The sequence below is a fragment of the Ochotona curzoniae genome, unplaced genomic scaffold (genome assembly GCF_017591425.1).
Source record: "Ochotona curzoniae isolate NIBS_2020 unplaced genomic scaffold, NIBS_Ocur_1.0 contig_2294, whole genome shotgun sequence".
In the NCBI taxonomy this organism is placed as follows: domain Eukaryota; kingdom Metazoa; phylum Chordata; class Mammalia; order Lagomorpha; family Ochotonidae; genus Ochotona; species Ochotona curzoniae.
The window spans coordinates 3805723-3831673 of NW_024465405.1; the positions used below are offsets into that span (position 1 = coordinate 3805723).

A 25951-nucleotide genomic window follows, 5' to 3' on the forward strand; every position below is an offset into this window, starting at 1 on the left:
CCACAGCAGCTAAGGTGGGGCCAGCCCGAAGCCCAGCAGTCCAGAATTAATCCACAAGACGAGCAGAGACCCTGGTTCTGCATCACCTGCCACCTCCCAGGACGCACACTGGCGGGAAGCCAGAGCCGGAAGCAGTGCTGGACTGTGGGATGCCGGAATTCCAGCAGCTTACTGCCAGAGACAGAGAAACTGTGAGGAGTCTGCAACCATACCAGCAGAGCCTGCGGCCTCTGTACCCACTGTGGGGCCTCCCTTGGAAGAAGGGGTGCTCTGAGCTCAGGGACCCCAGGTCTTCTTGCCATCTCTGTGTGCGTTCTTGAAACTGAGCAGGGAGAATGAATGCTGGAAGACCTGGGGAAGGGGAGAGACCCCCTTGAGAGTCCCACTGCCACTATAACAGGTGAGCAGACTTGCTCCCTCCCAGGCCTGCTGTCCGCAGCCCCCAATAGGTGGACATGGCCCTTGGGCTTCCACTGACCTTGGCTCCTGGCCCTGTACTTCTCTGTCCTCTGCCTTGGTCATCCTCTGCCCCTAGCCTTCCTTGCTGGCTCCTCCCACGTGGGACCCAGCTGGGGCACCCAGACACCTGTCCCTCTCAAGGCTCCCCATCACATCTGCATTTAGATGGCCTAGATGGTCTGCTGGTCACAGGCCCTGAGAGAGGGTGTGGATGCCATCACTGGGGCAAGACCCCGAGCTGCCCACCCCATCTGCACACATGGCACTTACAGCCCTGCTTGTTCGTCCTCTTGCGTCGCGATAGGTGATCGTTAGGTGCAGGTGGCCCCGTCGGTTGGAAAGAAATCCACATATAGCTAAGAAGAGGAGGTCCTGGGCTAGAGCGAGGCCCTTGGCACAAGGGCTGGGGCCTGCCCCTGATGGGCCTCCCTTGAGGCACTGTCCACACTCAGAACCAACACGGGCTTGCCTCGTCCAGTATGGGTGTGTGGTGGGCACTCCTTCCATTGCTGTCACATGTGCACACAGCCATTTCATGCAGAAGCACCCCTCCTGGCACCTTACCACCAGGGGAGCCGTGGTTTCCCCAAGGCTGGCCAGAGAGGCCGGACTCTTGCCTGCAATGCCGTGCACGTGGGAAATGTGTGTGGATGGTAGAAAAAGCCACGTTTCCGTCTGCTGAATAAAGTTCTGCGGATTTTTTTTTGTAGGGCAATTATCCATACGAAATACATTTTCTTTTTCTTCTTTTAAGTAGGATATCCTATTGCTAATGAAACCATATTTTGAACTTAAAATTGTGACAAAGAAGAAAAAAAAAAAGTCATGATCCAGAGAGGCAGCGGCAGTGCGCATGTTGGCCGGTCTAAATAGAACACTCTTCTCGGGGAGATGAAAGCGGTCCACTCCTATTAGCCTGGGAAATTATTTTAGACTTGGATTTTAATCTCTGAAATGAGACAAGGGCTGGAACCCCAACGCAGGTTCCACGCGTAGGAAGTCAAATCTGAACCACAGAGACAGGCTGCGTGAAGATAGCACAGCTCGCCACTAATCCAAAAGAAACGTGCTGGGGGCGGGGGCAGTTGGAATGCTGGCACGAGGCCGCATGGAAGGTAACGCTTCCTCCTTGCCGCTCCCGCTGCTGCCCTTTCCCCGATCCCATTTGCTGGATGTCCATCTCGCTAAGTTTTCCCTCTAGAACAAACCTATCATTTTTCACCCCGGGATATTTACAGCTTCAATCAGTGCCAAATTCAATTGGCTTCTGATCTCATCGCTGGAAGTTATAGATGCAGATATTATTTGCACTGCGGTTAATTATGGAGCAATCAAACTGTGGCTTTTCCACTGTAATTTCCTCTGCCAGCTAATTTAATTAATCACCCCCAGCTCAGCTCTTCCAGCTGCGACCAGCAGGGTCATTAATTAGGCATGTGGCGGGAGCTCACCGACCAGGTCCTGCCTCCGCCTCTGCCCATTTGGCCTCCTGGGGAGGGAAAGCTTTTTCCTGCCCCTGGTCCCTTTGCTAAAGGCAGCAGGGTTCCCCAGAGCCCCGTCAAGGACAGACAGCTCCTCTGCAACAGTTTGGGGACCCCACCTGGTGGAAGGAGAGAACTCTTGCCGGCGTGGGGCACAGGGCTCCAGGTCAGGCTGAGTGTCCCCCACAAGGCAGCCTCGGGGTGCGGCGGAGTTGGGTTTGTGGTCTGGGAGCATCCGCTGCTCCTCACACCGCCCACTATGGGACTTTGCCCGTTTCCTTCCTGGGCAAAACAGAAGCAGTCTCCATCTTGTCCCAAGGAAGAGGGGGCTTGTTATTTTGATTTTTTTTGTTGTTTGCTTGTTTCTTTTTTTCCTCAGACCCTGTCTGACCCTGGGCTCCGTGCTGCGCCCCGGGGCGGTGTTCCGAGAAGCAGCCTGGGTTGTTGAGGTGGTTTTTCCCCAGGCTGCTTCCTCTTTGGAGAATGCGCACTGCTAAGAGATGGTCCCTGACAATCCTCAGAAGTGTGTGCACTATGCACACGCATGTGTGTGTGCACGCGTGTGTGTATGTGTGTGTGTGCGCGGGCGTGCACACCTGCCTGCGGGGGTGTGTGTGTGTGTGTGTGTGCGGGTGTGTGTGCGCGCGGGTGTGTTTGTGTGTGTGTGTGGGGGCGTGCGCACCTGCCTGCGGGGGGTTTGTGTGTGTGTGTGTGCACGCGCGCGCGCGGGTGTGTGTATGTGTGTGTGCGGGCGTGCGCACCTGCCTGCGGGTGTGTGTGTGTGTGTGTGTGTGCGCGCGGGGGGGTGTGTGTGTATGTGTGTGTGTGTGCGGGCATGCGCACCTGCCTGCGGGTGTGTGTGTGTGTGTGTGTGTGTGTGTGTGTGCGCGGGTGTGTTTGTGTGTGTGTGTGCGCGCGGGGGGTGTGCATGTGTGTGTGCGTGTGCGCGGGCGTGCGCACCTGCCTGCGGGTGTGTGTGTGTGTGTGCGCGCAGGGGGGGTGTGCATGTGTGTGTGCGTGTGCGCGGGCGTGCGCACCTGCCTGCGGGTGTGTGTGTGTGTGTGTGCGCGCGGGTGTGTGTGTGTATGTGTGTGTGTGTGCGGGCCTGCGCACCTGCCTGCTGCGTGCCAGAGTACAGTCAGCCCAAACTTGGAGGCTTCCTAACAAGGCCTAAGGGGAATTGTTTTCCTTAATGTTTCTTATGGGAAGAGTTTTGGTTTTTTTCTCAATGTTTTAAGAAAGCTAGATGTTAAGTATGATTTTTTTGTTTGTTTTTTGTGTTGGTGCTGCTTCGGGCTGGCTACACCAAAGGATGAGTTGATGGACAGGTGTGTTTAAGCACTTCCATAAATCACCCAGGAACAAGGAATGCCTCTCCCGAGATCCTGGCCAGTGCCTGCCCTCAGTGAAAGGAATCAAACAGATAAATGTGGACATGGGAAAACACAGGCGCACAAAGCTCTGGGTGGGAAGTTGCGGCGAGCGCCGCGCACGGCCATCCGGGGCTCCAAAGGAAGAGCGTGCCGGAGCACCCGCTGGGGTCACCGTGTGCGCCGGGCAGGAAACACCCCTCATAAACCCCCAGGGCTTTGCGGAATGCAGGTGGCCCCGGCCGAGAGGGGGCTGCCTGGGAGGGGTCCCTGCAGCGCCCCGCGTTTGCACTCTCAGGGACCCCTGACGGCCTGGCTTGGTGCCGTGCCTCTTTTCCTTTGACACTGAAGAGTCTTTCTGGGGTGAATTTCAAACGGGGACGTTGCCCTGTTGCCCGCCCCCCAACATCCCGCTTCAGTCACAGGCAGTGTGGGAGGTGGCAGGACAGCCTGACCCCAAAGGGCCTCTGCGTGTGTCCACACCCTGGGGAAAAGGCACTGCAAACATTTTTTTTTAAATACCTGAAAACAGATGTAGCTGTGTATTTGTAACTCAGATCTGTTATTCTAGAATTTATCGTGTACTCAGGCACATCAGTCCTGAACCCCGGCCCACGTGTGAGTCCCCTACAGCCTGCAGTGCGGGAGGCGGGGGCGCGGGGTCCCTCGGCAGTGGCCCCTCTGCCAGGCCTTTGCTCCTGCTGCCGCGGCCTCCGCTTCACCTCTGCTGCTCTCAGGAAGCCCCGGGGTGGGGAGGATGGAGGCCGGGGTCTCCTGGGCCAGGGTCCTGCCCAGCCTCAGCCTTTGCAGGTGTCTGAGGAGTGAACCAATGGAAGTCAATATTCTCTTTTTCCTTCTCAATGTTTTTAATAATAATTTTTAAAATTTAAGAAACACAGGTCCCAAGAAAAGGGGCAGTGGGGTCCAGCTGCCCTTGTGCGGCCAGGGCCTGTGGTGGGCCCCAGGACACCCGCCGTTCTTAGGGCTTTGGAATAGCTTTGCTGCTGCAGTTTCCCCCGGCTCACAGCTTTCTTTGTGAGCAGCTGCCAGCCCTGCACCCACCCCTTGCCCCCAGAAAGAGGGCTCCTGGCAGGGACAATGGCTGTCCATCAGGGATGACACCTTAGGGCAACCCAAGCAGCCAGGTAACATAGGGCCCTGTGGTGGCAAAACCAGGACCAGACCATCCTCGTCATTGCTCTGACGCTAGCACAGCTGTGCAGCGTTTTAGGCCCTACCTAAAACGCCTGTAATGGCCCCTGCCCTGCCCCTGCCCCCCCACCGCCACCTTTTCCCCCCTCTCCTCCTGCTTAGAAACAGGCTCTGACAGTCCGAATGTTGGAAATAATTGGATTCTAAATCCTAATTCATCTGTAAAGTATTCTGTGATTAAATTAGCCTAATAGATATTATTTCTTCCATGGCTGCATAATTTGGTCCTGATTGGATCCCAGTGGCACTAACTCCAGTGCCCCCCTAATCCCCCCACCCCCTGATTTGTTATTGACTGGAAGTCCTGGGAAGGCGAGCCATCACTGCCTGCTCCGGCCTGCTCCCGGGTCCGGAGTCGCCCTGGCTGAGGCCACTCTCGCCTCCCCCCACAGCGCCTGGCACGCCTGGCATGCCTGGCACGGCGTGTGTGACCGTGAGAACAGCACAGCAGGACAGTGCTGCTTCACAGAATCCCAGCTCCTCTGTTCAGAAATGGAAACATTAAACTGACTTTCCGAGCCCCTCGGTTAGCAGGTGGATTGTGAATTACCGGGGTGGGTGCTTAAAGACTTGATGATTTTATCAGAGCAAAACTTTAGCTCCACTCATCACAGATCACCCTAGCGTTGCAAACACAGGAAAATGAGAATGAGCACAGGACTGGTGTGGGGGCGAAGGTCCCTGCGGCTGATTCGGGTCTTGGTTGGCAGCGGGAGGCTTGGGTATCTGACACTAGTCCCTCCGCTCTATTTTTTTGCCCTTTTTCTTTGCATTAGTTTAATTTCATCAAATATGTGCCTGCCCCCTCCCCCAGACCTGCCCGCCCCCCAGCCGAAAATCTACAAATAAAACTCAGGGCTGCCTCCCAGCTCGTCTTTCGCGAGAAACAGCTGGCGCACAAGAGCTGGGGGAGAAGTTTTGGCAAACACTGGGGAAACCCAGGATGGGAGGGCTGTAGGTAAACTCAGGAAACCGTTTTCATGAGTAAATGAAGGAGACAAAGGCCTCCCGGTGGGAACGGAGGGCCACACGCTCCCCCTGAATAGCTCCCTAAAAACAGAGCTGAAAAGGAGGAAGGCCCATTTGCTTCTGGGAATCCAATAAATTGTTTCAGGAAGTGAAAGTCTGTCCAGGCTAATGGAGCTGTGATTGACAGCGCTTCTCATTATGGAGCCCATCAGGGGACAGGGCATTCCAGTGTCGTTTAGGGGGCGAGGTGGGAAGGAGAGGAAGCCAGGGCCCGGTGGGGGTGGGGGCAGCATGGGGGTGGGGGCGGGGGATGGCATCCAAAGGCCAGTCTCCTGACTCAGGCACAGTTGGCTGTCCTGTGGGGTCCTGCCCCCGTCAGGTGTCCACAGCCTTGGCTTCCCTCTCCACACACAAGCCTGTCCCTGCCCTGTGGCTGCTGCAGCTGCAGTGGAGGCCAGCAATGCACCTGCACTTCCTCTGCCCAGGACCAGTCACCCACGTGGTTCCTGTGCCCCTGAGCCCTCCCCGGGGCTCCACAGAGGAACCCTCTCACCATGTGGTTACGGGCCCTTCTGGCCTTTAAACAGCCCTTTCTTTTTTTTAAAAAAAAAAAAAAAAAAAGACTTATTTCTTTTTTATTGGAAGGTCAGATCTACAGAGAGAAGGAGAGACAGAGAGGAAACACTTCTGTCTGTTGATTCACTCCCCAAGTGGCCACAACAGCAGAGCTGAGGCTATCCAAAACCAAGAGCCAGGAGCCTCTTCCGGGTCTCCCACGCAGGTGCAGGTCCCAAGGCTTTGGGCCGTCCTCTGCTGCTTCCCCAGGCCAAAGCAGGGAGCTGGATGGGAAGCGGAGCTGCCGGGACTAGAACCGGCGCCCATATGAGATCCCAGTGCATGCAAGGCGAGGAATTTAGCCACTAGGCTATCATGCCAGGCCCAAGCCCTTTCATTTTCACATGGCACTGTGAACAGTGGCACAGCCTGGTGGGTGACAGGATGTAATCCTACCTGCTTGGACCCTGAGGGCCAGAGAAGAGGAAGTGGAATTCGTGGAAGCTGGACTGCTGGGCACGTGCGTGAGCTGCAGCAGGAAGCCAGAGACCCCTGAAAGAAGGGGGCATCTGATTGTGCCCCGTGGCCGCCGACTGTGGGCCAGCATCCAGGGGCAAGCTGGTCAAAATACCCACGTGCTACATGGGAGAGCCAGGTCTATGGCCTGACTCCAGCTTCTTGCTGGTGCAGACCCTGGGAGGGACGACCGACCTCTCAAGGTGCATGTGGTTCCCGGGCATGAAGTTATAAGTTCCCTGCTCTCGGCGTTGACCGTAGGCTCTGGTAGTTAAGGTCCTTGCCTTGAACACACCAGGATCCCAGATGGGTGCCAGTGTTAATCCCGGCAGCTCCACTTCCCATCCAGCTCCTGTCTGTGGCCTGGGAAAGCAGTCAAGGACAGCCCAAAGTGTTAGGACCCAGAAAGAAGTTCCTGGCGCAGCACCGGTTGTTGCGGCCACCTGGGGAGTGAATCATCAGATGGAAGATCTTCCTCTCTGTCTCTCCTCTTCCCTGTACATCTGCCTTTCCAATAAGAATAAATAAATCTTAAAAAAAAATCAGTATCCTGAAGGTCAGGGACAGAAAACGCATAGACCACAGTTTTCACTGACTCTCGCTTGGGCCAGGTCGTCCGGCTTGTTGGTGGGCAGATCTGGCAAGGCTGCCTTCTGGGGCAAGAAAGACCCATCCTTTCCTGGCCTTCCCCTGTGCCTTTGCTTTTGAGTGGCACCCAGACATGGGCTCCATGCCCCCCGGCATGCCCTTTCTGCCAGTCCCGAGTCTTCCTGGCTAAGTGCCAGTGGACAATGTTGTGTCCACTCTGCCTCACCGAGAGAGGCCATCGATGTTTTCCCTTGGAACCTGGCGGAAGGTTCGGTCTCGGGGCACTGGAGGCTGCACCAAGGAGAACTGCAAGAGAGAGTCCAGCTCTGCCCAGGGAGCACACAGTGTCTGGAGCCAGGGCCCAGGGCTGCCTAGGGCATTCTGCTAGCCAGGCACGGTCAGCGGGTGGTGAGACACTGTGGGGTGATACCCCATGAACTGACACACGTCTGCAGCCTCCTAGATGTGTTGATGTTTGCTCACACATGCGTGGTGCTCTAATCAGTTGCAGGTAACAGTGTGGATTTTTTCAAGTTTTATTGACTAAATCTCAGACTGTCCGCCCACAGATTCTGTTGTATTCCTGTAAATGGATGACTTGCCCCATCCACATAGCTCTTTTCTTGTTGTCTCAAATGTCTTTGTCTGTCAGCCTGTCTTCACCTGTTCTATCAGAACCTCATATAGCGGGGAGCAGGACCGGGCTCCTGCAAGTGATCGACAGATAATTCCTCCAAAGAACGAATGCTCAACGGGTTATCACTGTGCAGACAGACACACAGAGCTGGGATTCAAAGAACTCGCTCCAGCAAAGATAAAGGGGCTTTGGGAACCAGAGGTGGAAGGGCCAGAGCCAGCCATTGTGCGGGGTGCAAGGAGAAAGGGAGGGTCCCCGATCAGGCAGCAGACGTCCACCAGACAGGGGTGCAAGCTGGGCTGGCCCACCTTGCATACCCCCTGCATGGGTAACTTCCAAGGGACACACACTTCTTTTTGTGGTTGTTTTTTTTCACCAGAGGGGAGAAATAATTTTTAACAGATCAGTCTAACCCATTGCCTCAATGCAAAGAGCATTGCAGTTCAGTTGCAATGAATTTGAGATCTCTACTCTGTTCCTTAAAGGGCCGGTTCCCCTGTAGGTCTCCTGGTTGCTCAGTTGCTCCTGCAGCTTTGTTTTCTAGGAATCCTGTCCTAAGGCCAGAGCACCCGCTGGGCTCCCAGCAGACTGTGTGTGCTGTGGGAGTAAACTCAGAGGTTCCCCCAGGAACCTGTGCCCATGGGTGACACACACAAGTCTGGGGTGAACCTGGATCTTGCAGGTTTCACATTCATTTCCGTGTCAAGTCCTGTTTCCGCCCCGAGAACAAAGAGGGCTTGGCACAGGAGAAAAGGGAGGGGCTGACCAGGAAGGCACCCCCTGCACATTGCAGGTTCCTGTGCTGTCAGCATGAATATGCTGCCTTTCCAGCATGCACATGGGAGGGAGCTGAGCTGGGCAAGTGCAGGCAACGAAGACCACGGCTGTGGGATAATCGTCCGCCTGACCAGGTCTAATGGGCATATAACGCCCTATAAATTTATTAGCAAGTCTCGCTTGGCACTAGCAGAGCTTCTCCTGTTAACCACCAAGAAATTACCAATTTCCAGGAGTTAGTCACTCAAGTCGCACTCTTACTGGGCTTTTTTTTTTTTTTAAGAGAGAGAGATCCACACACCACTCCTGGTATAAATCAGCCTTCCGCCTGGCCAGGCACTGGGATAGAGAGTTGAGGGGCAAGGGTGCCCACACCCTCTTCCTGCCTTCCACTCCTCTCATCACCTCAGCAAGACCAGGTGGGCAGCAGGCTGGCCTGCACGTGCAGGAATCCCTTGTCCTTGCTGATGTAGTCCACCCTCGGGCACACCGTCCGAGAGGATGCAGCCACACTCTGGTTTCGAGAACACAGAATCGGAATATTCAGGGTATATGCATAATTATTCCAATTATTCCTCTCTGGCTTTTTTGAGATGCGCACGCGAGTCACAAATTAGAACATAATATTCACGTGTTTCTTCTAATTGGTAACAGATTAGAGGCATTTTGTCACTTAAATAGCTTCCGCATGTGCCCCCAAAGAGACTGCAGCGGGCGGGGAGAAGCAAACAGCGCTGGCGCCAGCACAGGAGCTCGGCGGCGCAGGTGCCGGGAGGCCCTGGGTCCCAGTGTGCAGGTGCTCAGATTTCTGTGGTATTTGCCTTGCTTTGGTTTGTTTTCACAGAAAGCTAGCAGAAATGGAGCTTCACACGTTTTCAACCCACCGGCTTGTAAGCACAATCGCTCCTTGTGAGCTTGTTTATGGATACGTAGGTTTGGTGCCTGTGTGTCGCCTCCCAGGCACATGTGTTACACACACACGAGTGGATCTGTACTCATGTTCACATCCTGTCTACTTCCAGAAACAGCCTGGAAGTGCCACTCTGCTTAGTCCTTGCCCTCTGGAGGAGCAGAGACGCAGGTGCCGTCTGCGTGCTGGCCCTCTGTTCCCCTCACTCTCCCACCCCCAAATCGGTCCTTTTTCATACCAGATCAAATATTGTTTAAAAGTTGGTGTCTTCTATAAAACAGTGGCAATCTTTTTTTTTTTTTTGAAAAAAAAAAAGTATTCAAAAGGGAGAGAAAGCCCTTCCACCCACTGATTCACTCCCCACGTGGCTGCAGCCCCAGTCATGAGCCAAGCGGAGGTCAGGCACCAGAAACTCCATCCTGCCGTCTTGCTTGAGTGGCAGAGGCCCAAGCACCTGTCCGTTATATGGTCTGTAGCTCTTAGAGAACTAGATCTACAGCTCCCGTGTAGTCCCGACGACCTTGCTCTGAAGTATTTAGCCCAGAAAAGGGACAGTAGGCACACACAGAAGTCTGCACGCGGGCATTCGGGACAGCGCCATTCATTGTAATCAAAAGGTGAAAAGCCCGCTGATGTCCTTCCTGGGAGAATGGTTAAGCCAGCTGCCATAATCGCCACACAGGAAAGCCACTCAGCAAGCTGGGGGGAGCAGGTGGCTGATGCACACAGCACCCAGGCCAAGCTGCAGGTGGTCACCCCGAGGGCTGAGTGCCTGTGACTCAGCACGGGAAGAAACTAGAGAGAAGAGCAGCGGTTCCCCAGGGCTGTCAGGAGCCAGAGATTCAGAGTGTGGCTGCAAAGGTGATGAGTGTGGTTTCAAACGGGCTTTAAACAGAGGGACCCTGGTGTTGGGAACATTCTAGAAGCTCACTGTGGTGTAGGCACAGGAACTCACATGTGTTAAAATAGCACAGGGTCTAACACACGGACGCATACAGCTGACCACAGGTCAGCCTGGGGACCTCTGCACAGGCTTGGTGGACGGGCTGTGAGCATACACTGTCATTCCCCAAGATGTTCCCATAAAGGATAAAGAACATGGGTGGAAGGTCTCACTGTGTGCTTTCTTCGAATGACATGTAAATCTGCAGTGGATTTACAGAAAATTGCAGTGAAAAAGCAGAGTGACTGCAGTAAGAAGACTCAGGCCCCTCTGGGGAGATGACTCCTTCCAACATGGCCAGAGAGGGTATAGGATGGCCACAGAGCATCCGCTGGCCAAGGACAACAGCAGCATGTCAGGTCCAAACACGAGCGGCTCAGAGGAGCCTCCAACTGCCAAGCCTGCAGGAGGATCGGCATCAGAGAACAGGCTGTGGTGCATGTGGCACGTGTGCAGCTCGGAGTTAGCCATGATGGCTGTGATACTTGTGTGTTCAGATGCTGGCCACAGGTCACATGACACGTGTATTCAATGTTGGTCCTGGCTCTCATGACATATGCGTATTCAAAGTGTTGGCTGCAGTTTGCATGACACACATGGATGTAAATGTCGGCCACAGGTTGCATGACACGTGTGTTGAAATGCCCGTGTCTCCAAAGGGGCACTTGAGAAAGGAGAGGAGCTCTTCCCGGTGGGGAATGCCAGCTGCTGAGTAGAAGGGAGGAATCGTGCAGTCTGCATCTTGCAGCCCAGGCCATGATCTTGGTTGACACTGAGATCCTCACTAATGCTGTAGGCCAGGGCTAGGGAGGGGGATAGACAGGATATGGCAGTCTCAAGGTTACCAGCCCGTGGGTCACCTGGTGGTGATAAAGAGCTCATGGTACCTGGCCAGGGGTCTGGCTGGGGCCCACTGCTACAAACTCATGCACAGAAAAAGGGATGAGACTGCCCGGCCTGCAAGCCCTGGCATATGGAGCCAGACAGTCGGGGTACTCAGTACAGGGCCCGTGGGACCAGCCCCCAACAGAGGAACAAAACCATGCTGTAGAATCTTCGGGTTGGTCGCTCCATTCTGCTTGCTACGTGCTGGAACTCGACTTCCACCCCTTGGTTTGAGTGGAATCCAAGAGGATTCTTCTATGTCTAAAAAAAATCAGCAAATGGAAGATCTCTCTCTCTCCCTTTCTCTGTAACTCTGCCTTTCTAATACAATCTTTTATAAAACTAGAAAATAAATAAGATTTGCATATCTTCCCCACAATGCCCTTCCTCTTTTCAATTAATTATTGAGAGGCCTGGAGAAGACAGCTTCCACCCACTGACTCAATCCCTAGATGCCCACAGTGGCCAGGCCAGGAGCTGGGAGCTCACGCCTGGGTGGCAGGTACCATCTGCTCAAGCCATCGCCTGTGCCAGGAGCAGAGACAAGACCAGAACCCAGGCAGTGGGACATGGGCGGCCCAGGCATCGGCTACCGTACCAGGGTCTGAAAAAAAATCTCTGAAAAAAATCTCCCAGGGTCACTGCTGCTTGGTGCGCTGGACCTCTGTGGCTGTGCTAGTGCCTGGCCACTGCCAGGGGAAAGAAAAACTGCACCAAGACGGGGCAGGTGGTTCGGAACCAGCAATTGCATGTCCCAAGCCCAACCTCTTGGTGGGTTTGCAGTTTGCCTCCCTGGAGTGGCCCCTCAGCAGGGCTCAGAGAAGCCAGCAAGCTGGGAGGGGTGTCTGTGTGAGACGGTGGGTGTGCCTCTCCCTGCACTCTCAGGGCCCCGGGGTGGCCTGTGCCAGCATCCGTCCACAGGGCCCTGCCATTGCTCTGCCCTCCTCCATGTACGACGCGGTATGTTCCAAAGCCCACCGCCCCGGCCACTGCCGTGGTGAACTCCCTTCTCCGTGATGGGGGCCACGCCACCAGGATGGCCTCTTCCAGAACCAGCCGGGTGTGTTGCCTTGCTCTAATGGCCTCACATTTCGGCAACCATCCTCGGCCGAGCCAGGCTGCTTTCCGCTGACTCCCCAACCCCTGTCCCCACTGTCCCTTCTGGATTTGTGATCCACTTGTCATGGAGGATACTCCCCTTTCCTCTGCCTTCTCTGCCCCCATTCTGCTCACCGCCTTATGGGAAAAGGAATCTCACTGCAGCCTGGACTGCAGACCCTTCCCCTCCTCACCCCACATCAGGGGCCTCACAGAGCTGCCCCTACACCTGTGCCATCTCTAACCCCTCCAGAAGCTGTCAGGGTGGGGAGGATGCCCATGATCCTGTGTTGAGTGTCTGGGTGGCGTGGGGGACCACCTGGTAGTATGGGGGTCTGGCTGGGCCATTGGGGGCACGCACATCCCACATTGAATGCCTGGATGACAAGGGGGAGCAGCAGGGCCCTTACGGATGCCCATGATCCTGTGTTGAGTGTCTGGGTGGCGTGGGCAATCAGCTGGACCATTAGGGACTATGTTGAATGCTAGGGTGGTGTGGGGGACTGGCTGGGCCATTAGGGGTACACACGTCCCGTGTTGCATGCTGTGCTAGGGTGGTGTGGGGGACGGGCTGGGCCGTTAGGGGTACCCACGTCCCGTGTTGCATGCTGTGCTAGGGTGGTGTGGGGGATGGGCTGGGCCGTTAGGGGTACCCACGTCCCGTGTTGCATGCTGGGTTCTAAATGTTGCAGCCTCTGCCGCTGCAAGGCTGCAGGTCCTGGCGTAGGTTGTTGGATCTCTCCCCCATGGGAGACCTGCTTGAGTTGCAGCTCCCAGCCTTGGCCTTGGTCCAAACCCAGCTGTCCTAGACGTTTGACAAGTGAACCAGCAGGTGGGTGCCAGTTCTTTAAAAAGCAAATATGGCCTGGCATGGTAGCCTGGCAGCTAAAGTCCTTGTCTTGCACTCGCCAAGATACCATATGGGCACCAGTTCTAATCTCTGGTGGCCCCGCTTCCCAAACAACTCCCTGCTTGTGGCCTGGGAAAGCAATCAAGGATGGCCCAAAGCCTTGGCACCTTGCACCCAGGTAGGAAACCTGAAAGAAGCTCCTGGGTTCTGGCTTCAGTTCGGTTCAGCAGCAGCCATTGCAGCCACTTAGGAAGTGAAATGGCAGATGGAAGAGCTTCCTCTCTGTCTCTCCTCCTCTCTGTATATCTGACTGTCCAATAAAAATAAATTCTAAAAAAAGGAAAAAAAAAGGTCAGGGTTACAGAGAGAAGAAAGAGAGATCGTCCAGCAGCTGGTTCACTCCCCAAATGGCAACAATGGCGAGAGCTGAGCCAATCTAAAGTCAGGGCCCAGGAGCTTCTTCCAGGTCTCCCACCTGGGTGCAAGGTGCCAAGGCTCTGAGCCGTCCTCCACTGCTTTCCCAGGTGCATTAGCAGGAGCCAGATGGGAAGTGGAGCAGGTGGGACACAAAGTGGCACCGGTGTGGGATGCTGGCATCAGAGGCAGAAGAGGTTTACCCTGCCATGCCATGGTGCTGGCCCGGAAGGGTCATCCTTAATCCACCTGCTCAGCATCATGCCTTCAGATGTATGTCTATACACACGCCTGCATATACATAGTTACACAAATATATATGTACTTCTGATTTGTGAGAGAAAAATTCCATTTGAAGAGGATAGTAGCGCTAAGGTTCCAGGGTAGCACAGCTCTGGGGTGGACAGAGCAGGAACAGGGTACAGCCATCACTCCCCACTGCACCCCAGGAGACCCCACCCTGGCGGCTTAGCGTCAAGAAGGGCTGGCCAGATGCCTGGGACTGGCTCTCAGCAGGACGCTGGGCTCCCTCCCTCTGTCCGGCTCAGGGTGACATGGCTGTCACCCAAGGGAGCCACCATGCCAGCCCCTGGGCCATGGGGGAACAGGGGAACAGCTGCTGCTGTGCGGGGTGGCAGATGGGCCTGCTTGGGGAAACACAGCATCCCACTTACCTGCTTGTAAGTGAAGAACAGCTTCGGTTTTCACATTCCAGGCTACAAGAGGGCAGTAAGGAGGAGGCGAGGAGGAGAGCTAGGGTGGCCACACTCAGAGTACAGCCAGGTTGTTTCCAGCCGGGACCTTCCTCCTGCCTGGCAGTCAGGTGGTTTGCTGCTGTGTCCTCACATGGCAGACTAATGTCACCTCTTTGGGGTGTTCCCAGGTGTCTTCTAAAGGCACGAATCCCACAGTGAGGACGCACCCCTCCTGACATGGGCCCCTCGCCATCCCCCACAGTGCCATAGAATTGGGGGTCAGGGCTTTAGCACATGTGTTTAAGGAGGCACTGTCCTTGGGTCCGTGCCCTCTCCGCCTCCTGCTCCCCAAACCAGAACTGTGGTCTGCTGGAGGACTGGGGATCAGGATGTTTGTCCCATTTGGCCTCTGATTTTAAAATGCATCCTGAACACCCCCCAGGGAGCTAGGGTCTAGGTGTTTCCATGACAACCCTGGGGACACCATAGGCTTGGATCCTGTGTGTGTCCAGTACAAAGAGGGTGCCACTCGTAGTTCTTCCACCCAGTCTGCAGGGCCAAAGGGCACCAGGCTCTGACTCACTCTCTCCCAGTGCTTTGGTGTCATGGGTACCCCCCCCACACCTGCTCAGGTGGGCAGTTCAGAGGTGTGGCAGGGATGGGCTCAAGGAGCCAGGCACCGGAGGACCAGGCAAGCAGATGCCCTCGTGCTGAGTCTACTCCCCAGGACCAGAGTAGGAGAATGTAATTCGAGTCTCAGGGATGCCAGTGGAAGAGGCTCCCCAGGGCCCCATGCCGGGCATCTGGTCTAGCATCATCGGTCCTGATGCCGGCAGCAGCATGGAGAGGTGACAGAGCCTGCAGGACCAACCAAGCCAGCAAGCGTTGGCTTGAAGCCTGAGCCCAGGATGGAGGACTGTGGGGATGGAGGACAGCAGTGACTCCTTGGCTTGACACCTGAGCCAAGGTGTCAAGGTGTGATGGAGGACGGCTGGGATGGAGGACGGCAGGGATGGAGGATGGCTGGGATGGAGCACAGCAGGGATGGAGCACGGCTGGGATGGAGCACAACTGGGATGGAGGACAGTTGGGATGGAGCACAGCTGGGATGGAGGACAGTTGGGATGGAGGACGGCTGGGATGGAGCACAGCAGGGATGGAGCACGGCTGGGATGGAGCACAGTGGGGATGGAGGACAGCAGTGGGCTCCTTGGCTTGACTCCTGAGGCTAGGATGGAGCACGGCTGGGATAGAGCACAGCGGGGATGGAGGACAGTTGGGATGGAGCACAGCGGGGATGGAGGATGGCTGGGATGGAGAATGGGTGGGATGGAGCACGGCGGGGATGGAGGATGGCTGGGATGGAGAATGGCTGGGATGGAGGACGGCTGGGATGGATGACTGTGGGGATGCAGGACAGCAGTGGCCTCCTTGGCTCATCTGTGCTTGCATCCAGGTGGCTGCCCCACAGTGGATGACAGCTGTGCCCACTCCCTGACCAGTGCGGGCCGCTGACCCTGTCCAATATCTCCTTTCACACCCGTCCTGGGAGTGCCAGGGGAGGCCCCCAAGGTTGCCTCACAGCTCAGAAGGTCCACTCTGCACCTGCCTTGGCCCTGGGTGGGGTGGTATCTTTATCGGCTCAGCCCCCTCAGAATCTCAGCTGACAGGTGTAAGACCATCCGGGCCGGTCCCCTTTCTCTTGCCAGGAACTCCTGTGAGGGCACAGCTGGGGACACAGGTGGAGGGCAGAGCGAGCAGCATGGCAAGGCAGCACCTGTGCTCACCAGCCTTGCTCTACGTCACCTGCCCACATTGCTGCCTGCTCCCCTCACCTGTGCACGGCATGTGTGGCTCACACAAGTAATAAGCCCAATACAGTTGACTTTACTTAATTAATACTGCTCGTGTTCTGCTCCTCTGTGCTCGTAAAACACCCTGCAGGTTGGCAAAAACACTCATAATATTGATCCGCAGTCGAGCGGGATATTTATTTTGTCTTTGCCCCCACAAGCATAAATCCTCGTCGGCTGCCTCCTGCTCTCTGCAGCGTGGGATTTACAGTGACCGGTCCCTTAAAAGCTTCCAGTAATTAAGGAAGGAATATCCATCGGTCTTTGTTGGCCCTCCGCGTCCGTGCCCCGACCCCCTAGCAACGCGGCTCAGGGAGAAGGCATGCATGCATGCGGGGGGCCGGCCGCCGGGGCCTGCCCCTCTCCCATCCCACACATTGTTCCCGCCCCGTCTTCCGTGCCTGCCCTCCCAGTTCCGGTTTGGCTGGAGGCAGGAAGCACTTTGGAAATTCCTTGCTGCTAGCCCTTTCTTCGCTCCCTCTGGCCTTCCTCTCCTTCTCGGTCACCTGGTCACCTTTCAAAACACCAGACTGGGTCTCCATTCTCCTCCCCACCCCGAGGCGCTTCCCCCGTACCACCCTCTCCAATCCCCTGCCCCAACACGTGCGGGGTTGTAGGCCCTGCCGTCCAGTCAGGTGGACAGGTCCTCTCCTACCCGGGGGGGAGGTGAGCGATGATGTTTCCAGAAGGATCGGTGTGACAAGTGGCGGGCAACCCCCTCCCAAAATAATAAAACACCTCCGTGATCTCTTCCCGTATGAGGAGTGGGCTTCTGGTGAACATGAGTCTTGACAGCGAGTAGGCTTTCTGGACAGGCTGCCAGCGTCTTCTAGAAGTGTCCAGAGGCCCCTCTATGGGGGTCTGAAGGGCGAGCAGCCCAGAGTACTCCCACCCTGCCACGGACCCAGCCCCTGACAGCCGAGCTATCTTTGGCTCCAGCACCAGCATTGCCAGACGGCATCGCAAGCCAATCAGAAGCTTCATGCGTGTTCATTAAAAACATCCTTTTCTGGGAATCCAACCCATTAACCTTCCTACTCCTTGGCAGCATGCTGGGCCCTCCGGGCCAGGCCCGGCCTGCAGCTGATGGCAGCCGGGTGGGGCTGAGCGTTTGCAGCTCTGAGTGCCTGGGGGACAGAGAGGGACACTACGTGGAGACATTGCTCTAGGGGGTCCCCACGATCCAGGTCACCCAGGTCTTAATGTGCCCACCTGTGTCCTCAGGGATGGAGGATGTGGCCAAGTGGGGACACTGACCGAGGGCTCCCAGGGAACCTGCGGCCTGGCCAGTGACCCTCGTGCTAAAGCGTTTCTCTCTCATTCTGCTATGTTGCTTTGCTGGCCCTGCTGTTTCTCTCCCATACTTGTTCTATAAACTAACAACTATTTATGATTGTTATACACGTAATCTTGGTAAGGAAGAAAAGCTAAACAGAAAAACATGCAGATTATCCAAAGTGTGGCTTCTGCAGGGATGAGCATGTACTAGGTCCATGGTGGAAGAATGTTCTGGGTTTGCCACACAGTGGTGGATTTGTTCTGGGTCTGCAGTGGTAGAATGTTCTGGAGCTGCAATGGTGGAGTGTTCTATCTCTATAGTGGTGGGATGTTCTAGACCTGCAGCCATGGGGTGTTCTAGATCCACTGTGAACTTGTTCTGGGTCTGCCGTGGGCTCCGTGTTCTGGATCGGTGCTGGTGAGCTTGGTCTAGAGCCACAGCAGTGCGGGTGTTCTCGGCGCTGCCCGCGTTGGTGACCGCCAGCCACACATGCCTGTCAAGCACCTGCAAAGTGGAGGTGCGCCTGAAGAAATTGGATTATTGCATTGTTCTGTTCTCATTGACGGCAGCATGAAGTACCCCGTGCAGTGGCCAGCACCCGCAGTGACGGCACAGCTCTGGGTTGCCTCTGGATCTGCTCACAACAGACACACCAGCCGGGCTCTGGGCTGGCCAGGGGGAAGGGTGAGCAGGACGGTGCTGTGCGCTGGGGTCCCACAGCTATGCCAGGCACAGCTGTGAAGACAGTCTCAGAGGCGCTAAGGTGGCAGGCCGCCGGAGCCCCTTGCCAGCCCAGCCACTCACCTCCTCCACGCGGGGGTCTGTCAGGATGGAGCCGCGATGCCCTGGGCAGCTTCCCTCATCTGCAGCTGATACACGGGTGCACGGGACCACCCGAAGCCCAGCAGGTGGAGAGGCACAAGCAGACTGGAGAAATGCCGTAGAACATAGCCTCTTGGACTGGGTAGACTTGGCTGTTTCTAAACAACAGACATCCGTAGCTGCAGATAGGGAAGTCCCGAGTCGGGCACCAGTGGCCACATGTGCAGGGAGGGTCACGCTGGTCCATGTCCAGGAGGGCCACGCTGGACCACATCCTGGGGAGGGCCGCACTGGTCCAAGTCCAGGGAGGGCCGTGCTGGACCACATCCTGGGAAGGGCCGTGCTCTTCAGAGGGACACACTGGTCCGCATCCTAGGGATGGCTGTGTTGGTCCACGTCCTGCTTTTCAGTGGGCCTCGCTGCTGTACTTCCATGCAGTGGAAGAAGTAGGGACAGGCAGGCCTCTTTAGTGTGTATGTGTGGTGGGGTCATTTGCTTGACAGGCAGCAGGAGACCCGTACCTGCTGACCCATTCCCCACGTGCCACAGCAGCCAGGCCAGGGCCAGGGGAGCCGGCATTAAAAGGTAAAATTAGCCGTATGAGCGGGGCCATGAAGAAAGGGGGCTCCCCAGAACTCCAGCCATGTCTCCCCGTCAGTGGCAGGAGCCCAAGCACTGGAGCCATCCGCTGCTGCCCCACAGGCACCTCAGCAGGGAGCTGGAGCAGAGCTGGACCCAGGTACTCCGATGGAGGACTGCAGAGTCCCAGGCGGCAGCCTAGCCCACTGTGCTGCATGCTCACTTCTGCCTTGAGTCTCTGAGGACAGAGCCTTCCGATCTAACCATCGCCCAAAGCCCCTTCCCCCTTGTGGTGCTAACAGGTGGGCTCTTGGGGGACACACACACTTGGATGGCTAAGACGCCACTTAGGGTGCCTGCATCCACTGTCAGTGCTGAGTCGAGCCCCAGCCAACCCACTGATGCTAGCCCCGCTCCAAGGGAGCAGCAGGAACTTGTGTCACTCACACAGGGGACATGGACTAGGTTGGAATAGGGTAGAATAGGTTCCAGGCTCCTGGCCCATCCTGGTCCGCAGTGAGCACTTGAGGAGTGAACCAAGACATGTTTTGAATACAGGACCACAAACTTCACTGAAAGCCAAAGGTTCTAACACATGCCAGTAGGGGTGGCATACCCACGGTCAGGGGTCCGGCCCCAGAGGGGGCAGCATGCTGGAGTGCGGGAGGTACTCAGCCCTCCCTGGGGCAGCTCAGTCACTGCTCTTGCCAGCAGCCTCCATGGTGCTGGCCCCATCACTAGTCGGGCCCTGCTGTGTCCTCCAAGCACGGCCATGAGCGTCCCCTTCCAGCTGTGTGTGAGGGGGCAGTCGCGCTGGGGTGCCCGTCTGTGTCCCCAGGGTAGAGTCACGGGCCCTGCACAGTGGTGTTGAGGTGGCAGCTGGCCAGGGTGGGGTCAGCATCAGGTCACCAGCACTCGCCTGAAGTCAGCGCTGTTCACACCCAGGGTATGCTCCCCCGGGCCGCTCTCTGACCTAGACCCGGCCAGGCTCTACATGTCCACTCCCAGAGAGGACGACTCAGCTCTGGGCCAGCCACATCTCAGCCCTACCCTGACCGGACCGGGAACCTCACGGAAGCTCCAGGGCTCACCCCCTGGTTCCAAGTTGCAATGATTTATTTGTTTGAAAGGCAAGAGTTAAAGAGAGAAGATACATCTTGCATCCACTGGTTCACTCCCCAAATGACTGCAGTGGCCAGGGCTGGGCCAGGCCATAGCAGGAAATGCTTCTGGGTGTCCCACATGGGTGGCAGGGGCCCAAGCACTTGGCCCATTTCTGCCTCCTTCCCAGGGGCATTACAAGAAGGAGCTGGACCAGAGGCGGAGCAGCTTTTGAACTGACACCCACATGAGATGCTGTCATTTCAGGCAGTGGGCAAACCCACAACATCACAGCTCCAGCCCCCAGATCCCAGATCCTGTATTTAGCCCTTTGCTGGTCCCAGGGAGATGGTGGAAACCCACCTACAAAAGGGGTTTTTATTTTAGACAAGAAAATACATACTGCAGTGCCCTGGGGGTACCTCCTCTTGTTACTTTGGGGGGATCGGGTCAGCGCATCCCCCACCTGCTTGCCGCTCTCCGCCCTCACTGTGCACTTGATTGATTTGAAGGTGCCTCAGCTCGGGGACCAAGGGAGCGACAGCCCCTCCTCCCTGCTGCCGACCGGCTGCACCAATAACTCATTTTTTAGCTCATTAGCCAACAGAGGCCATGAGCAGTGGCCCCCCAGGGGATTGGCGCAGAGTGAGCTGATCTACTGCCGTCTCCACTGCTCTTGAAGTGGCCTTCCGTGGGGAGAGGGAAGGTGTGGCCGAGACATGCCCTGGGAACCCCGGAAGTGAAGCTGGACACCGGGCAGTGGCGTGTGGCCCCCTCGTGCCAGGCCTCCAGGCCCTTGAAGGTGCTGGGCCTAGACAGAGTGTTCCTTGTCGAGAAGACACCATTGTTGGGCCTTCATCCCTTGTAGATGAGGATGGAGGAAGGGGTGGCTTGGCCACTCTGACCGAGTACCGGGTGTTCCTTGCCACTCGGGGACCACGAGTCGCAGACAAGGCCACCGGAAGACATGGTTCCCTGCCACACTGCCATCATGACCTCACTTAACCCAGATTGCCTCCCGACGAGCTTGTCTCCAGATGGTCACGGTAGAGGTCAGGACCTGATGGTGCAAAGCGGGCCGTGCCATCCCAGAGGCCTCCTGCCTGCCTGATCGCCACATGGTCCTCGGAGCAGGCCAACACCCCTTGCCTGCTGCCTTTGAGCGTGGGGAACCTGGGTCCTCAGGGTGTCCCACGATGCCAAGGTGCCCCCTGCAGCATCTTGTCAGGCCCGGCTGCTAGCAGACGCGAGTTTTAGCCCCGTGGGACCTCCACACGGCCACGTGGTGCAGGTGAGGGGCAGCAGCCTCTGGAAGCCAAGAGCAGTCTGCCCACGCTGAGCTCACCTGTGCTGTAACCACATCAGGGCAGAGCTTGAATGCCACTCTGCGGCTGGAGTGTTGGAATAGTACACAGACAGCAGGCCGCCGAGGAGGCAGCAGGACCCCGTGTCACCCACACAGGTGTATGGCATGGAGGGTAGGAGCCGCATCCCAGATGGATACAGGTTCAAGTCCCAGCTGCTCCACTTCCAGCTCCCTGCTAATGACCTGGGAAAGCAGCAGAGGAGGTCCCAAGTGCTTGGGACCCTGCACCCACGTGGGAGACCCGGAAGAGGCTCCTGCTATGGCCTGGCCCAGCCCTTTGGGAGTGAACCAGTGGAGGGAAGAGCTCTCCGTCTTATCCCTTTCTTGGTAACTGACTTTCAAAGAAATAAATACAGTCATCGCACTGAAGCCTGGAGTTCCTGTGCCACATCCTTCAGTTTATCCCCGGGTGATTGGCGATAATTATTAAAATCAGTCGGAGCAGAATTAAATGGTTGTGATTTTAATGCCTGTGAAATGGGGGAGCCAGCAGACGGAGGAGCCCGTGCCATTGTCCCTTCCGCCCCGCTCCTGTCTCGCGTTGTCTGTGATTCGGGAAATGCACCCACAGCTGCTTAATAGATATTAAATACCTTCTTAAAGGTAACACCGAACCCCTGAGGATTTTGTCTTTCCTAAGCCCCATTTCCTCAGCGCCGCTGGCACTTCCGCCCCTGGCCGGGCCGTAGGTTGAGGGCTCCTCGCACCATCTGGGGGTGCCCGTGGGCTCTCGGCCATGCCAAGTGTTTGTCCTAGAAACCCCCTGATAAAAGGAGTTGGGGGTCATGCTGGGGTCGCCCGCATGTACCAGGAAGTGAAGCAAAACTAATCCAGATTTACTCCTGGAGGAATCTGTTTGCCTAAGTCTTTAGGAACAGATTAGGGCTAACCCGACACGATCCCCGGGCGCAGTGTAAACACAGAAAAGGTGGCAACAAGCCCTTTTCTTCTGCCTTGGGAAGCAGAGGTGTTCCCGGTGTTTCCGCTGCAGAGCGTGGCAGGAGCCCCTGAGCCGCTGCCCTGCATGGCTGGGGCTGTGTGCCCTGGAGGGAGTGGTGGTTCAGGGGAGGGCAGCCGAGCGTGCACCCCACCTCTTCATCCTCCCCCCGCAGTGCTGCCCAGGCCTGGTGGCGTGCACTGCTTCCAGAGCCACCTGGGAACCCACATGGTTCTGTTGAGGTTTTTGCTGCCTACCCCAAAGTTTGTTTACTTAACTGCACAGCCTGCCTTCTCGGCTCCTGTCCCTTCCTTCTCCCTCTTCTGTCCCCTCTGTCAGACATCCTGGGGCAGCAGGCAGGCCCCCCACCCCTGTAGGAACCTGGGCTCCCCAGGCCCCCAAGCTCCACGTGCCGAATCCCATCCAGATTGTGCAGACCCGTGGTTAAAGGGGTCGGGGGAGGCAGCCATCACAGCCCACTTCCGCCCCCCACCAAGCGTCACTCCATCCTCTGCACCCCTGCCTCACTTTTGGCCTCTGCTACCCAAGGGCTGGTGGCCTCCTTCGGCCTCCTTCGAGTAAGTTCCCGGCTAGGGGGCGAGGCCACCACGTGCTGAAGCACGGAGAAGCTGTTCCCCAGTCGGCCAGAGGCGCGCCCTGCGCCGGCAAGGCAACACCCGCTGCTGTGCCCGGTGGTGACCACCCGTCCGGGGGCTCTTACAGGGAGGAGAAGGAGCGCTGGATCCGGGCCAAGTACGAGCAGAAGCTGTTCCTGGCCCCGCTGCCCTGCGCGGAGCTGTCCCTGGGCCAGCACCTGCTGCGGGCCACGGCCGACGAGGACCTGCGCACGGTCATCCTGCTCCTGGCGCACGGCTCGCGGGAGGAGGTGAACGAGACCTGTGGCGAAGGCGACGGCCGCACGGCACTGCACCTGGCCTGCCGCAAGGGGAGCGTGGTGCTGGTGCAGCTCCTGATCTGGGTAGGTGTGGACGCCTGTGCCCGCCGCGTGTGCCCGCCGCCTGTGCCCGCCGCGTGTGCCCGCCGCCTGTGCCCGCTGCGTGTGCCCATGGGAGGGCCGAGAATCAGGGAGGGGAGCCCAGGGCCCAGCAGAAAGTGCAACCAGTGGGTGCTTGCTGCTTAGGCGACACAGCTGCCACCCCAGCCCCATGTAGCGTCTGCCAGTTTCTGAAAATCCGTCTTCGGGCCTGGTGTGGCAGCGATGGTCCTCTCGCTCCCGCGTTCACCTACATGAATTCCCGTCAGCACAGCTTAGCGATCTTCATTCTCCCGTCAACACAGCCGTGTCCCAGACCTGGAGGTGGGCTGTGGGGGAGCTGGTCAGAGGGGTCGTATGTGACAGTCCCTGCCCAATGACTGTGCCTGTTGCTACTGGGACACCTGTCGGGAAGCCAGACCCGCTGCGGGAAGCTGGTGGCCCGCAGCAGCCCCAGCAGAACCCGTCGTCGTAGGCACAGAGAAGAGTGGGCACAGTGCCCAGGGTGCTCACCCTGCCCAGGGTGCTCACCCTGCCCAGGCTGCTCCACTGCACTCAGCTGCAGCCGGGGGCCAGGGCTGCCCAGTGCCCGTAGGGCATGACAAGGACACTTTGTGAGCCGTGGACAGGGCCAACCCGCAAACACCAGGGTCTCTAAGGCCGAGGCCTCCCCTGGCACCTTGGGTCGACGCCTGTGAGGGCACCAGGAGGGGCCCCAGCAGGCCTGCCCTCCACCCACCACCCGTCCCCATCCCGCTTGGAGCAGGCAGCCTTTGGAGGGCAGATGCTGCACCAGCCATGCTCCCCATGCAGGTCACTGGGAGGGGGCCCTGCCCAGCAGCAGCTCGGGGGTGGGAGCCTCTCCATCCCCTGGCGGTGGGCTAACGTGGCCGTGTCTCTCCCCGTGCCCCCCTGCACAGTACGGCGTGGACGTCATGGCCCGGGACGCACACGGGAACACGGCGCTGGCCTATGCCCGGCAGGCCTCCTGCCAGGAGTGCGTGGATGTCCTGCTGCAATACGGCTGCCCAGACGAGCGCTTCGTGCTCATGGCCACGCCCAACCTGTCCCGCAAGAACAACCGCAACAACAGTGGCGGGAGGGTGCCTGCCATCATCTGAGGAGCCAGCGCCCACCAAGCCCCAGGCACGTGAGTCGGGCGAGCCCCCTCCCTCCTCCCAGCGGTCGCCTGCAAACCGCTCACTCGCGCCCCCCACAAGGAGAACCCGGCACCTGGACCCCATCAAGGGGCAAGCGGGAGGCTGCGGAAGCCACTCCCCGCTCCACCAACTTCCCCCGCACCCCGACCCCACCCCATCGATCCACAGGACACGCGGAGTGAGGGGGGACCCGGGCGGTGGCACGCACGGAGGCGGCAGCGCCAGGTCCGGTGCCCCCAGCGACCTGCAGAGCCGGGCGCCGAGGACTGGGGGCCCGAGATGGGAGGGCAGGCGAGGAGCGAGCAGGGGCAGCTCCCCTGAACTGGCAGTTAAGCACACCAGAACGTTTCACCTCGACTGAGCCAGCAGCCGGGACTCGCCTCCTCTCCGATGAGCCTGACGCCATGAATCAGGAGCAAGCACAGAGTTTGTCAGGTCTGAAGCCCCTATGATGGTATGTGTCAAATCAGTTGGAGCTAATCTGTCCGCGGAGAATAGCGGCTTCATTACACTTGTATAGTTGAGTTCTTCCAGCATTACTGCTGTTTAATAGGACATGATTAGTCATCACCGGGAAGAAAGCATATTCGCCGAGGAGGTAGCTCCCGGCACGCTCCACTGGGCGCTGGCAGCGTCGCGGGCCCAGCCATGTTCTCCCCGAGCCCTCGGAGCCCTCTTTTTCTAAATCCGCTGTCATCATTTAGTGTCTGTTTAATTTTTCAGTCCAAAGAGAGGAAGTCAGTCGCTTGAGTATTATTTCGACTGTGGTCTCCTTGGTGCAAAAAAAGAAAAAAAAAAAAGAAAAGAAAAGAAAGCAAATGGGGGTGGGGGGGATAAATAAATAAATTAATAAATAACTCAGAAATCCACGAGGAAGTCAGGAATTGCACGGCCGCGCGCAGCTGGGGCGCGTGGGGTTCACGCGGGAGATGCGGAGGGGCCGGTCCACACCCCCCCACACACGTCAGAATCGGTGTCTGTCCTTCAGCCAAGGTGGATGTGTTGGGTTTCCGGGGTTCCCTCGGGGCCGGCTTAGCCGCGCCCCCACACGCTTCTTCTGTATTCCGTCTTTAGAGGAGATGTGTGAAAATCCGTCTGAATAAAAGCAGTTCATGAATATGCATTGGCCTCTGTGCACGTGGCACCCGGTTAATTTATAAACTGCACTGGATGTGCAGTAAGAATGTGCAACCACTCTTTGTAGCAAATACTCCCGGGAGGCCACACTCCCATTAAAACAAAACAAGAGCGTGCAGGACTCCGTGCAGGTGGTTCCATCTGCCTGTGGGGAACAGAAAAGCAGGAGGAGCGGGGCAGGGACAGTGACCCTGCAGCGGATGGAGGGAGACGGGGAGACGGTGTGACTGCCCGCTGAGGCCCTGGTGCCAGGAGCTCCAGCACGCTGCCATGCCGGCCCACAAGGGCGGACCTCGGGCGTGCCCCTTGCCCACGTCTGCTAAACCTTATATTTTGTGAGAGTTTTCTCCTCCTCTTTCACTTA

The 25951-nt window shown here is 57.3% G+C and overlaps 1 protein-coding gene across 5 annotated transcripts in view; it reads left to right on the forward strand.

The window, feature by feature from the left end:
* Window positions 1–24459, forward strand: part of AGAP1 (ArfGAP with GTPase domain, ankyrin repeat and PH domain 1) — a 418839-nt gene extending 394380 nt beyond the window's left edge. For all 5 annotated transcript variants that reach the window (XM_040972348.1, XM_040972346.1, XM_040972349.1 and 2 more), the window contains 2 exons: window positions 23020–23275; window positions 24211–24459. In XM_040972348.1, coding sequence (XP_040828282.1) covers window positions 23020–23275; window positions 24211–24411 — 457 coding nt within the window. In that variant the 3' untranslated portion in view covers window positions 24412–24459. The remainder of the gene's footprint in view (window positions 1–23019; window positions 23276–24210) is intronic.
* The last annotated feature ends 1492 nt before the right edge of the window (window positions 24460–25951 follow it).